Source organism: Bos mutus, chromosome 2 (genome assembly GCF_027580195.1).
Source record: "Bos mutus isolate GX-2022 chromosome 2, NWIPB_WYAK_1.1, whole genome shotgun sequence".
NCBI lineage: Eukaryota > Metazoa > Chordata > Mammalia > Artiodactyla > Bovidae > Bos > Bos mutus.
In genome coordinates this window covers 16731417-16745825 of record NC_091618.1, presented here as the reverse complement: position 1 = coordinate 16745825, position 14409 = coordinate 16731417, and the positions used below count along the sequence as shown (strand labels likewise).

Here is a 14409-nt window from a genome sequence, read left to right as displayed (position 1 = left end):
CAGCAGTGGCCACAGGACTGGAAAAGCTCAGTTTTCATTCCAGTCCCAAAGAAAAGCAATGCCAAAGAATGCTCAAACGACCGCACAGTTGCACTCATCTCACACGCTAGCAAAATAATGCTCAAAATTCTCCAAGCCAGGCTTCAGCAATACGTGAACCGTGAACTTCCAGATGTTCAAGCTGGTTTTAGAAAAGGCAAAGGAACAAGAGATTAAATTGCCAACATCTGCTGGATCATCGAAAAGGCAAGAGAGTTCCAGAAAAGCATCTATTTCTGCTTTATTGACTATGCCAAAGCCTTTGACTGTGTGGATCACAATAAACTGTGGAAAATTCTGAAAGAGATGGGAATACCAGACCACCTGACCTGCCTCTTGAGAAACCTATATGCAGGTCAGGAAGCAACAGTTAGAACTGGACATGGAACAACAGACTGGTTCCAAATAGGAAAAGGAGTACGTCAAGGCTGTATATTGTCGCCCTGCTTACTTAACTTATATGCAGAGTACATCATGGGAAACGCTGGGCTGGAAGAAGCACAAGCTGGAATCAAGATTGCCGGGAGAAATATCAATAACTTCAGATATGCAGATGACACCACCCTTATGGCAGAAAGTGAAGAGGAACTAAAAAGCCTCTTGATGAAAGTGAAGGTGGAGAGTGAAAAAGTTGGCTTAAAGCTCAACATTCAGAAAACAAAGATCATGGCATCTGGTCCCATCACTTCATGGGAAATAGATGGGGAAACAGGGGAGACAGTGTCAGACTTAATTTTGGGGGGCTCCAAAATCACTGCAGATGGTGACTGCAGCCATGCAATTAAAAGACGCTTATTCCTTGGCAGGAAAGTTATGACCAATCTAGATAGCATATTGAAAAGCAGAGACATTACTTTGCCAACAAAGGTCCGTCTAGTCAAGGCTAAGGTTTTTCCAGTGGTCATGTATGGATGTGAGAATTGGAATGTGAAGAAAGCTGAGCGCTGAAGAATTGATGCTTTTGAACTTTGGTGTTGGAGAAGACTCTTGAGAGTCCCTTGGACTGCAAGGAGATCCAACCAGTCCATTCTGAAGGAGATCAGTCCTGGATGTTCTTTGGAAGGAATGATGCTAAAGCTGAAACTCCAGTACTTTGGCCACTTCATGTGAAGAGTTGACTCATTGGAAAAGACTCTGATGCTGGAGGTGATTGGGGGCAGGAGAAGAAGGGGACGAGAGAGGATGAGATGGCTGGATGGCATCACTGACTCGATGGACGTGAGTCTGAGTGAACTCTGGGAGTTGATGATGGACAGGGAGGCCTGGCGTGCTGCGATTCATGGAGTCGCAAAGAGTCTGAGCGACTGAACTGAACTGAATTCAGGATTATCCATACCATGCCACTTAATGCTTCCTAAAAAAAGTGCCCTAATTTTAAATATCCTCAATACCTTGGTTAAAGGGCTATAGGTATTTTTCAAAGAATCTCAGTTTTTTTGTTTTTATTTTGAAGTTTAAATTTATTGTTCAGTTACTTTTAACAGTCATAGGTGTGTCTTAAACTAGTTGGGCATGCGTCCTGCGCCAAGTCCCGTGCTGACTGCTTCACACGTCTGATTGCATTTATATAATCTTCCAAACCAACAATGGGGTGAATTCTGCTCACATTGCATGTTATAGATGATGAAGCTGAGACTGAGAAAGGTTGAGGAACATGGTCAAGTGTTATTTGAGCCTGCTCGCTCTTTACCGCTAAGCTGTGCTGTCTTCTGGGAGAGCTGTTGATTTTCCAGTGAACTGTGTTTGAAAGTTTAGAGTCTCTGACTGTATGAAATATTCAAAGTTACTTTATTTTTTTTTATTTTATTTTTAAACTTTACATAATTGTATTAGTTATGCCAAATATCAAAATGAATCCACCACAGGTATACATGTGTTCCCCATCCTGAACCCTCCTCCCTCCTCCCTCCCCATACCATCCCTCTGGGTCGTCCCAGTGCACTAGCCCCAAGCATCCAGTATTGTGCATCGAACCTGGACTGGTATCTCGTTTCATACATGATATTTTACGTGTTTCAATGCCATTCTCCCAAATCTTCCGTGGAGATTCCTCAAAGTTACTTTATGGTCTGATGCTGTTGTTATTCGGTCACTAAGCCATGTCAACGTCCGACTCTTTGAGACCGCATGGACTGCAGCACGCCAGGCTTCCCTGTCCTTCCCCATCTCCCGAAGCTTTCTCAAACTCATGTCCATTGAGTCGATGATGCCATCCAACCATCTCATCCTCTGTCATCCCCTTCTCCTCCTGCCCTCAGTCTTTGCCAGCATCAGGGGCTTTTTCAGTGAGTTGGCTCTTCACATCAGGTGGCCAAAGTATTGGAGCTTCAGCTTCAGCATCAGTCCTTCCAATGAATATTCAGGATTGATTTCCTTTAGGATTGACTGGTTTAATTTCCTTGCTGTCTGAGGGACTCTCAAGAGTCTTCTGAGAGAATCACCATGGTTTGAAAGCATCAGTTCTGGCACTCAACCTTCTTTATGGTCCAACTCTCACATCTGTATATAACTGCTGGAAAAAGCGTAGCTTTGACTAGATGAACCTTTGCTGGCAAAGTGAAGTCTCTGCTTTTTAATATGCTGTCTAGGTTTGTCATAGCTTTTCTTGAAATTGAAGTGACAGCAACAATTTTTAAGCATAGGCTCAGTTTTCGGGGGGGATGCCTGTTGTCAATGCTAATTTCTCACTTTCCATACTTTCTTATTCCCCCACGTTCATTTAGTTTTCCAGAGTTCTCTTAGCTGGCTAAAGCAGGAGTCCTGGCCCCACCCCCAGAGAGACTGAGAGTGTGGCCCTGGCCCTGGGAATCTGCATCTTTATTACACCCCTCTGTGCTTCTGCAGCCAGAGTCTGCGCCATGAAACTCACTACCACGTGTGCAGACCTCCAGGTGAATGGGCCTCTGCACGGGAAGTGGGTGCAACTTGCCAAGGGGCAGGGCCCAGTCCCCCAGAGACAGGACAGAAGCTGGGGCGCCTGCAGCTGACCCTGTCTTACTCAGTCAAAACCAAAACCAGGAAAGGAAGGGCTGTAGTTTCCAAGTTTTTTTTTCTTTTTTTCAAATTTGTCTTCGCTCTGGGTTTTTGTTTTATCTTGTGAGTATTTATTTGTTTGGCTGTGCCGGCTATTAGTTGCAGTATGCAGGATCTTTAGTTGCGGCACATGGGATCTAGTTCCCTGACCAGAGATCGAACCCAGGCCCTCTGCATTGGGAGTGCCGAGTCTTAGCCACTGAAGCACCAGGGAAGTCCCTGGGGGTGCTTTCTACTCACATTTCCATCCGTTATTTGTGCTCTGCCTCACCCTGTGGTTGAAAAGTCAGTTGGAACTAACTTAAAATCCATGTTCTGTGAAAACACAACCAAATGAGCAGGGGGAAGATCCCCAACCCCCAAAGATTCCAAGTCCTTTTTCTTTTTCAGTTTGTTTCTGGGATTCCTTTTTCTGATTACAAATGAAGTACGTACTTATTACTGAAAAGCCAAAAGTAAACACAGCGTAAACAGCCACCGTAATAATTCTGTCCGCCCAGCGACAACCACCGCTCCCTCTGTTCTCCTTCCATTTATCTCTGTGTCTTATCTTTCCTTTGTCAGTTGCAATTGAGTTCAACTGCAAAGAGCCAGGAATCCAGCCTTACCAGACCCAAGGCTCATCTTTTGCCTTCCTTCACCCAGACTATCAGGAAGAAGGGAGCATCCAGGTTTTGTGGGCCCTCCAGTCACAGGGTTGTGGAGGCCTTCTGTAAAACAACAGAATATAAAGTTTAGGTATTAAAGCGAGTGTCCAGAGTGAGAATTAGAGAAATAAATCACAAATTCAAATTTTAAGAACTGATGAATCGATAATCAACAGGGACTTACCATATGGCACAGGGAACTAGACTCAGTATCTTATAATAATCTCTAATGGAAAAGAATCTAAAAAGGAATAGATATACGTATAACTGAATCCCTTTACTGTGTACCTGAAAATAACACAACATTGTAAATCAGCTGTAGTTCATTTTTTTTAAGTAGGTAAAGGAGAAAAAAAATGACAGGTACCAACATCAGAAAAATGTTTTATTAACTAGTGGCTTGCCACATGCTGTTGAGGTAATCCGCATGGGTTGGAAAAGAATTTCCAGACACAGAGCATTTCAGAAGGGAGTGATTTTATTAAGAACAAAGAGCAGAGATAATGTGGGCACTGCGAGCACAGTGGACCAACCTCCTGACAGACCAGGGAGAGTTGACAGTTTTCGAGGGTTAGTAGTCAACTTTTATAGCCTCAAAACAAAGAAAATTCCTGCTGGAAGGTTGGCATTAGGTGATCGGTTAGGGCACTGTAGGGTGACTACCGGGGTGGGCATCTTTGCCTAATTTGGGGTCAGGAAGCCTGCTGGTGAAGGAAGCCCCCTCCAGGGCTTTTGGCGATGGTTACAGAGGGGCTCAGTCAGCTTCAGAGGGGACCTGGGTTCTGAGCTGCACTTCTGAGGCCTTTGTGTGAGGCCTTGCACCTGTGGCCTTGGGGCAGGACTCCACACATGCTTCATAGTTTTCTTTCTGGGTATTTTTTGTTTTATACTCTTTGATTGCTTCTACATATGTGAGGAGTTTGTAATATCTTCTACAGTGAAAGAAAAGTTTTATTATTATTGAGAGATTAGAAATTTTTCTCTGGACTTCACATTTAGTTTTTGGTAATGCTGTGTAAATTTTTAGTATTTCTATTAAATTTGAGAAAACCTTCCTCAAACTTCTGAAAATGGAAGACTAGGGACATTTCAAGTTTCCTTGTGCACTGACTCTTCATAAATACTCTGATGACCTGGGGAATTCCTTGTAGTCGCTTCTACACCAGGACAGCTCACCATTGTTTGGCTAGGCACAGCAGCGACTGAGAATGATATTTCTCATTAAGCCCAAATTGTATGTCACCTGGGTTCAGTGTCCCCTTAGCTAAGTTCCAAATTGTCTTTGGCCGTTCTAACACCGTGTGGGGAGGTATAACAACAGAAGTTGGAGTAGAAAGAAACAGCACTCTTAAGTGACTGCAATTAAAACTTGCTACTTTTGCAAATTTTACAAAAACATGTGACTGTTTGAACACATTGCTAGGGTTCCAAAGCTCCATCTGAAGACTTCCATTTACTGCTTACTGGTCAGAGCTGGGTCCCCTGGCCCCTAGCTGCAAGGGGGTCTGGAAAGGTGTTTTTAAGTAGACGCATTTTTGGGCCAACAAAATCAGAGGGCTGTTGGTCAAGAAAGAGAGAATGAGTATTGAGTGGACAGCTAGCAGTGTCTCCTTCAGCTTCCAGGACTTTCTCTGTGTGTATAGATAGACAGATGTATTGTGTGCCTGTATTTTCTTACAAAAATGCATACTGTTTATAACATACCATAATTGCTTTAAGTGATTTCACCAATACTCAAAAACTAGTATTGGGAAATTTACCTAAATTGATATGTGTTGACCATCTTTTGCTACAGAACAAATTGTTGTTGTTATTCAGTCACTCAGTCATGTCCAACTCTTTGTGACCCCATGGATTGCAGCACACCAGGCTTCCTTCTCCTTCACTATCTCCTGGAGTTTGCTCAAACTCCTGTCCATTGAATCGGCAATACCATCCAACCATCTCATCCTCTGCTGCCCTTTTTTTGCCTTCAATCTTTCCCAGCATGAGGGTCTTTTCCAGTGAGTTGGCTCTTCAAATCAGGTGGCCAAAGTATTGGAGCTTCAGCATCAGCCCTTCCAGTGAATATTCAGAGTTGATTTCCTTTAGGATTGACAATAAATTACATTCAGCTAAATCACATGCTGCATTTTTTGGGGTTTTTTTGTGTGTGTGTGTGTGTGTGGTTAAATATGCTCTTTTTGTTGTTGTTGTAGCAGAATGCTTTTTCAGACAGCATCTCCGTGTGTAACCCAGATGAATGCTGAGTTCTGTAATGGGGAGGGTGGTTGTTGGGAACCCTTTCCCTTCTCTCCCAGCAGCTCCTGAAGCATTTCTGTGGAACTCAGTATAGACAGATATGCTTTAAGACCTCTCCATCCCCAAAAGGCTCCTTTGCAGCCGAGGCACCCAGAGAGGGCCCTGGAGCTCCGCACAAGCACAGGGGGTTATGAGGTAAACAGGAAACAAGCCCTCTGGGCTCCTCTGAGACACCCAGCACCTAAGGCAGTCATTCTGGGCCCTCATACCAACCCTCTTCACCAGGGACCCTTCCTGAGGCCTTGTGATGACACCGGATTCTGCCCACAGACTGACCCAGTTTCCTCATCCAGTGCATGGGTGTGTGCATGCTAAGTCGCTTCAGTCATGTCTGACTCTTTTCAACTCTACAGACTGTAGCCCACAAGGCTCTCCTGTCCATGGGATTCTCCAGGCAAGAATACTGGAGTGGGTTGCCATGCCCTCCTCCAGGGGATCTTCCCAGCTCATGGCTGGAACTTGTATCTCTTATGTCTCCTGCATTGGCAGGCGGGGTCTTTACCAGTAGTGCCTCCTGGGAAGCCCCTTCCTCATCCACTGGAGAGGACAAATACCACCCATCTTAGGTGATTTCTTAGGCCTCTGGAGTTTTAGGGAGATGGTATGGTGGGGGGGTGGGGTTTCCAAAGGCTGAAACACAAGTATGTGCTGTATTCTCTCTCCTGAGGAAGGAGTTGGAAGGGTGACCTGGGAAGGACATTGGAGCAGGGAGGAGGCATGGGGTGCGCAACCCACACACTCGCCATCTCCCTTTTCCAGCGCTTAAGCCCTAGCCTCCCTCTCCTAGCGCCTGTGGAAGGACCCAGGCATAAGGGAGGGGGAAAGAGAAGGCCCAGGGGATCCTAAGGTACCACTGAATATTGGACTTAAGGAACCTGCCCTGACGATGGGGACAGCGGGTCAGAAGGGAGATGGGAGGAACAGCAGACAGAGGAGGGCAGTGTTAGTGATGGCGGGTAGGATAGCCTTCTTTTGCGTATTTCACAGGACAAGGGAGATGAAGCTGCACTAGTTCTTACTTGGGAAGCTTATGGCCCATCGTTTCCTCCACAAGAGCGGAGGCCTCCCATCTCCTCTCCCCTGCCTTTCTCCCCTCCCCCCTCCCCCACCCCTCACCACCCTGCCCTGCCCGCCCCTCCAGCTGCTGGCTGTCCCCACAGCACAGCTGAGACCTGGTGATTCCCTCCCACTAGAAACTGGCCCTTTTTTATTCTTCCTACCTCAAATATAAAAAAAATACAAAGAAAGCTGAGCACTAAAGAATTGATGCTTTTGAACTGTGGTGTTGGAGAAGACTCTTGAGAGTCCCTTGGACTGCAAGGAGATCCAACCAGTCCATCCTGAAGGAAATCAGTCCTGAAAATTCACTGGAAGGACTGATGTTGAAGGTGAAACTCCAATACTTTGGCCACCTCATGCGAAGAGCTGACTCATTGGAAAGGACCCTGATGCTGGGAAAGATTGAAGGCGGGAGGAGAAGGAGATGACAGAGGATGAGATGGTTGGATGGCATCTCCGACTCAATGGACATGAGTTTGAGTAAACTCTGGGAGCTGGTGACAGGCCGGGAGGCCTGATGTGCTGCAGTCCATTTGGTCGCAAAGAGTTGGACACCACTGAGCGACTGAACTGAACTGAACTGAACCTCAAATACAGATAAACCCAAATAACTTTCAAGTAAAAATCAAGAAATCAAAGATGTAACTCCCATTCATATATTTTCTGAGTTTTAAAAAATAATTATTTGTTTCTTCGCCCACGCTGGGTCTCAGTTGTAGCACATGGGATCTTAAGTTGCCGCATATGAGCTCCTAGTTGTGTCATGTAGGGTCTAGTTCCCTGACTGGGGATTGAACCCAGACCCCCTGCATTGGGAGCACAGAGTCTTAGCCACTGGACCACCAGGGAAATCCTTCTGATTTTTTTTTTTACATTTTATTTGTAAGTAATTATAGATTCACAGGAAGTTGAAACAGTAGTAGAGAAGTGCCAGACACCCTTCACCCAGCATCCCAGTGGCAACTGTAGCATGTAGGGGGTCGATGTCGGCACAGTCCACAGACTTCATTCAGATTTCACCAGAAAAGTGATTTCTTTTTTAAACAAATTTTCTTAATTACTAACATAGCTATGTTACAGAAAATAGAAGAAAATGGTTCTTGGTTCACTGTCCTGTGTGGCCACTATAAGCATTAGTGTTTTGTGTACTTTTAGCATAAATGGAAAGCATCATTTACGCACCGTGTTATAACCTGACTTACAATGTTTTAAATAAACATTTTTCTTCATAACTTAGTCTTTATCCTTGTAAATGGCCATATAATATTTCAAATGAATATGCCATATTTTCCTTCATTGCTACCCTATTACTAGACAGATTGTTGCAGTTTTACTCTACAGTGATTTTGTAACAAACAGCTTTATTTAACAACTTCCATATTTTGGAGTCCTCCTCTAGGGGCTTTCTTGGTGGCTCAGACAGTAAAGAATCTGCCTGCAATGCAGGAGACCCAGGTTCAATCCCTGGGTCCGGAAGCTCCCCTGGAGAAGGGAATGGCAACCCACTCCGGTATTCTTGCCTGGAGAATCCCATGGAGAGAGAACCCTGGCAGGCTACAGTCCGTGAGATCACAAAGAGTCAGACACGACTGAGCAACTAACACTCCAGAGTTTAACACCCAAGGGTATGAACATTTCAGTGACTCTTGATATAAAATGCCAGATTACTTTGCAAAAGCACTGTCTCTCATTTCCACGCCACTGCCATCTTAAACTGTTGCCAGAAGCAGATGGAGTCAGTTCTTTAATTGTCACTCATTTAATGATTTAAGAATGATGCGGGTTTTTGTAAAGTTGTAGTTTCTAGTTACTTGGAAAGTTGATGATTTTTTTCTTCTCTTGACTGGTGATACTCTTTATTTTGTGACTTGGCTGTTCAAAATCTTTGCCCTATTATCTGTATGGTGTTTTACTTAACTGATTTATAAGAATTCTTTATCTAATGAAAATCTTAACCTTTAATCTGTTAACTGTGCTGCAAGTATTTCTTCAGTGTTTTACCTGTTAATTTGGTTTATCATTCAAATACTGTATATATGGAAATGTTAACTTTTTATGAAACCAAATCTGTCTATTTTTTTTTTTCCTTCTCACTTTCAAAAGTCAGTATACTCCAGAGATGCAATAAGTTACTATATTCAACTCTTTTCTTCCACTTTTTCCATGGTTTGATTTTTTTTTTTAATTTATACTGCTAGATGGTATAATATGCAAGTTAAAGGGATTTTTCCTGACATTTTCTGTTTATCTGAATAATCTGTGTCATGACCCTTCCTTACTTATTTCAAAGTCTCTTATTCCTATAGATGAATGTATTAAATACAGTGAGTTAGAATGTGTGGTCTGCTCTCAGCCAGATGACCTCTCCAGCCCTGTTTCCTCTTTGCTTCCACCAGATCATGACCAACACGGGGAAGGCGAGGCGGAGGGGGACAGCTGGCGTGCAGTGGGGTGGCCCAGAGCCCCTGCGCCGGCCTGTCACCCCCGGCGGCCACAGGACCGGGTACCCAGCGTAAGTCCGGGCTAAAGGAGGCAGGGATTTATTTTTCCTAAGCTTTGTTTTGATGAACTGCAGTGAAAGATGTACGTATTTAAGAAGTCAAAATAAAATGTTCATACTATAAAGCATTTCTCTCTTTATTATTCATCTTTGGGGGATTTTTTGAAAGGACAGAGGTCAAGTCTCCCTCTTCCCCCCCATGTTTCTCAGGGTCTCCAAGGCACTTACAGCCTTTATCTAGGAGAAGCCTGGTGTTGGCCAGTGTTGATTCTGAAGGAAAGGACCAGAAAGGGGCAAGATGCCTACCCAGAGAGGGCTCTCAGTCTTTTCTGCAGCCTCTCACCGCTGTACCAGGCCCTTTGTTGGGAAGGAGTGTCACAGTTTAAAATGCCACCAGCCTTTTTTTCTAGATGATTTTTTAAAAGAACTATATGCAGTTTTGGCTGCCAAGCCTGTATTCATTCTTGATAGCCTTGCTCCAACCCTGTTTATATAAACAAATCTAGTCTGGTTACCCAAAGCCTCTGGTCTCCCTGAGAACCCGAGGACCAGACCCCTGTGGACTCTTGGGGAGCCTTAGGCCAGGCAGTCCAGCTTGGGCCTCTTCGGAGGTCTGGGTGACCTCTTCACCTTTCTAGAGAGAACACTGGAGATAAACAGGTGCACAAAAAGGGGGCTATGGAGAGCAAGCAAAAACCTACGTTTGTTCATGCAACAATTATTGGCCGTTCAGTTCAGTCGCTCAGTCCTGTCTGACTTTCGCAACCCCATGGACTGCAGCACGCCAAGACTCCTTGTCCATCACCAACTCCCGGAGTCCACCCAAACCCATGTCCATTGAGTCAGTGACGCCATCCAACCATCTCATCCTCTGTTGTCCCCTTCTCCTCCCACCTTCAATCTTTCCCAGCATCAGGGTCTTTTCCCGTGAGTCAGCTCTTCGCATGAGGTGGCCAAAGTATTGGAGTTTCAGCTTCAGCATCAGTCCTTCCAGTGAATGTTCAGGACTGATGTCCTTTAGGATGGACTGGTTGGATCTCCTTGCAGTCCAAGGGACTCTCAAGAGTCTTCTCCAACACCACAGTTCAAAAGCATCAATTCTTCAGCACTCAGCTTTCTTTATAGTCCAACTCTCACATCCATACATGACTACAGGACAAACCATAGCCTTGACTAGATGGACCTTTGTTGACAAAATAATGTCTCTGCTTTTTAATATGCTGTCTAGGTTGGTCATAACTTTCCTTCCAAGGAGTAAGCATCTTTTAATTTCATGGCTGCAATCACCATCTGCAGTGATTTTGGAGCCCAGAAAAATAAAGTCAAGCCACTGTTTCCACTGTTTCCCCATCTTTTTGCCATGAAGTGATGGGACTGGATGCCATGATCTTTGTTTTCTGAATGTTGAACTTTAAGCCAACTTTTTCACTCTCTTTGAATTATTGGCCCTAAAATATTTCAAATGAATATGATATATTTTGCTTCATTATCCCCTATAGCCGAGCAGTTTGCTTGTTTCCAGGTTTGCTTTATAGGCATTTGTAACAAACAACCAGGCACCAGGGCTACAGCAGCAGACAGAACGCAGAAGCACCTGCCCTGTTAGATCTGGGTGCATGAATGCTGAGGGACACCAGAGACCCTGCACCCAGACCCGGGGAGTTTGACTGCCCGTCCAGGACCTGACCTGTGAATATTTCAGGGCCCATGCTGTGGATCAGTGCTGAGATCTGTTTGATTTGACTTCACAACTAGTTACCATGTGCTTCATATTTCAGGGCTTTTATTTTTCATTATTAATGTCTAAACTAATATGCGTTTTTCTCTTTAACCTACAACCAATATTTTTTAACCTACAGAAAAGTTGAAAGAATTATTAACAATAAAGAGCTTCCAGCTGTTAGCATTCTGCAATAAATGTGCTCTCTTGCTTACTCACTCTCTTGGTCTCGTTCTGTGCATAAAATATAATTTACACACATACACATTTTCTTTTTGCTGAGTTGAAAGCAGGTGGCATAGTTTCAGCCCACATCTCCAAAGAATAAGAATATCCTTTTATTTAACCACATGAAAGTGAATGTCAATCAGTCGTGTCTGACTCTTGGTGACCCCATGGACTATACAGTCCATGGAATTCTCCAGGCTGGAATATTGGAGTGGATAGCCATTCCCTTCTCCAGGAGATCTTCCCAACTCATGAATCAAACCAGGGTCTCCTGCATTGCAGGTGGATTCTTTACCAGCTGAGATACCAGGGAAGCCCATAATTTTTAACCATATAGTCACACCCTAAAAAGTTAACATTAATTTAAAAATATGAGCATATAAATATTCCCTAATTGTCCCCCAAATATCATTTATATCTAAGAAGTTTTGTACTCGACCTTTTGATTTAGACCATAGCCAAGTATCAACTATGAGTAGATCCAGTTTATAAATATAATATCTTTTTGAATGGAAGAAGTAAGAGGAACTAATAAAATTCATCTTGTTTGAAATGGGAAAGAGGACACTGAATTATCATTTAAAAAAATTTTTTTAAGTTACTAAAACCCTGGCTTTACAGAGAGGCAACAATAACCTATGCATATTTAATCAGGAAGGAGGGCAAAGATAATCTAATAAATACAAGATCCAACCAATGGGCACAGTGAATTGGGTCAAATGTTCTACCTTATAGAGAGGAAAAAAAGAGGACATTCTTCCCTGCCTGGGGAGCACACATGGTGTTCCCCTGACTTGTCGAAGTGTTCCCTGCAAGGAATGAGAGCCCTTCATTTTCCTGAAATTCCCCGACCAGGAGTCGAACCTGTACCCCCTGCATTGGAAGGGTGGAGTCCTAACCACTGGACCACCAGGGGAGTCCCTGAACCTTCTGATTCTAACGAAGCCATTGCCCCATAACCAACTCCATCCGTTAGGCCAATTTAACGAACATTTATAACACTTCTGTGTGCCAATTGCCCAGTTCAGTTCAGTTGCTTAGTTGTGTCTTGACTCTTTTCAACCCCATGGACTGCAGTACACCCGGCTTCCCTGTCCATCACCAACTCCCAGAGCTTACTCAAACTCATGTCCATTGAGTCGGTGATGCCATCCAACCATCCCATCCTCTGTCATCCCCTTCTCTTCCCACCTTCAATTTTTCCCAGCATCAGGGTCTTTTCAAATGAGTCAGTTCTTCACATCAAGTGGCCAAGGTATTAAGAGTTTCAGCTTCAGCATCAGTCCTTTCAATGAATATTCAGGACTGATTTCCTTTAGGAAAGTTGCTAGAGGTGCAAAAATAAACAATGTGGTCCCTGCCCTCAGGAGCACACAGAGCAAGCTACCTAGTAGGGAAGAGAGACAGTGCTCGTAATTCGTAATTTGGTAAGTAGGTGATGGCAGAGCATAGGGGTTCCCCTCAGGCAGGCAGCACAAGGCTAAGACTCAGGATCTTCAGATCGCCTCTTTAAAAAGATTACATGAGTCTCCATTTCCAACCAGTGTCCTCTGATAACCTAGTGATGCCAGATGTGTAGATAAAGCAAGAGTCTTAGTGACAATATGCATTACACGCATTCCAGACACTAGTACTTTAGCAGTCAGTAATCCCATTCCTAGGGTTTTACACTGAGATAATCAGATACATACGTGCACACAACAGGAGTTACTGTTTTACTAAATGCCCAAAAAAGGAGGCTGGTTAAATTATTATCCACACAAAATGTATTGAGAATAACATTTTAGAAGAATATTTAATAAATGGGAAGAGCCTCACAAGACGCTACTAAGTGAAAAAGCAAATTATGAAACTGTGGATCTAACCTGCTGGCCAAATATAGCAATCCTAAGTTTTGAGTTTGGTTTTTTGTTTGTTTGGTTTTTTTTTTAGGAATATATTTGCTCTTTTAAAAGAAGATACCAAAATAAAAGAAGATATCAAATGTTAATAGGAGTCATGTCTAGGTATTGGGAGGACAGGGCAATCTGTTTTCTATGTTTTCCTGATTTCTCGTGATAAATGCTGGTTTTAAAATCAAGAAAAGAAAGGTTGAAAATAACAACTACAGTCGCCCCTGTGCAATGCAGGACTCTCCATCACCCTGCATCTGACGGTGCCTCCCAACCCCCTCCCCAAGGCCTGTCCCCAGGCTCCGTGTCTCCTGGACTCCCTTCCCTTCTGGCCCTCTGGCTACTTCCCTGGGCCATCCTCCTTTCTTTGAAGCCCACATGGTCTGGCAGTGACTTCCTCAAGTTAACGCTGCCACAGTCACACCCATGACCTCCTAGACCCTACTGACCACCCTCCTGGGAGCTTTCGAACTTCTGCCCTGTGGCCGCTGTGTGCTGGTCCCCCAGTTCTCCGCCCTCTTCCTCCTAAAACACTGCTGTGCAGGCCCCGTCCTGTGTTGAGGTCCCCATCCCATCCTGCTGGTCCTCTGGTTTCCATTACACGCTGCTCACACCCAAATCTCCCACTCCAGCCCACTCTTGCCCCCAGAGCTACGTGTGTCCCCACATCACCCCCAGATCAGTACCTCTCAGGTGAACACCCCTGTCTTCTGAGGCCCCTGCTTCAGAGAACGGAGTTAATACTCCCAGACACAGAGCCAGGATCCCACCCCAGGGTGCCCAGCCACCCCTTCTCCTGGCTCTGGCACCTCCTCTCTGCCCTCCTGAGCCAGCTCCTTCTCCCCAGCCTGGGCAGAGCCTCCAAACCATTCTGCCTGCCACAGTCCGCCCTCCAGGACCATAGACACAGTGATCCTTCTAGCACATCATCATGGAATCTCATTTCTGCGTCTTCTATTTCCTTTAGGGTGTGCATGCCCAGTCGCTCTG

At 44.5% G+C, this 14409-nt stretch overlaps 1 protein-coding gene and 1 non-coding gene across 10 annotated transcripts in view; one reads left to right on the top strand and one right to left on the bottom strand.

Annotated features, from left to right (window-relative positions):
• Positions 1 to 14409, top strand: part of ARMC9 (armadillo repeat containing 9) — a 183379-nt gene that overhangs the window by 144809 nt on the left and 24161 nt on the right. For 4 of the 9 annotated variants that reach the window (XR_011467299.1, XM_070385266.1, XM_070385251.1 and 1 more), the window contains one exon: positions 9476 to 9591. The exons of the other annotated variants lie outside the window; for them this stretch is intronic. Coding sequence is in view for 3 of the 4 variants with exons in the window: in XM_070385266.1 (XP_070241367.1) it covers positions 9476 to 9591 (116 nt within the window). In the remaining variant the exon portion in view is untranslated. The remainder of the gene's footprint in view (positions 1 to 9475; positions 9592 to 14409) is intronic. 9 annotated transcript variants of the gene reach the window in all.
• Positions 7856 to 7928, bottom strand: TRNAG-CCC (transfer RNA glycine (anticodon CCC)). Its single transcript has one exon. It is a non-coding gene; the product is annotated as a tRNA-Gly (tRNA).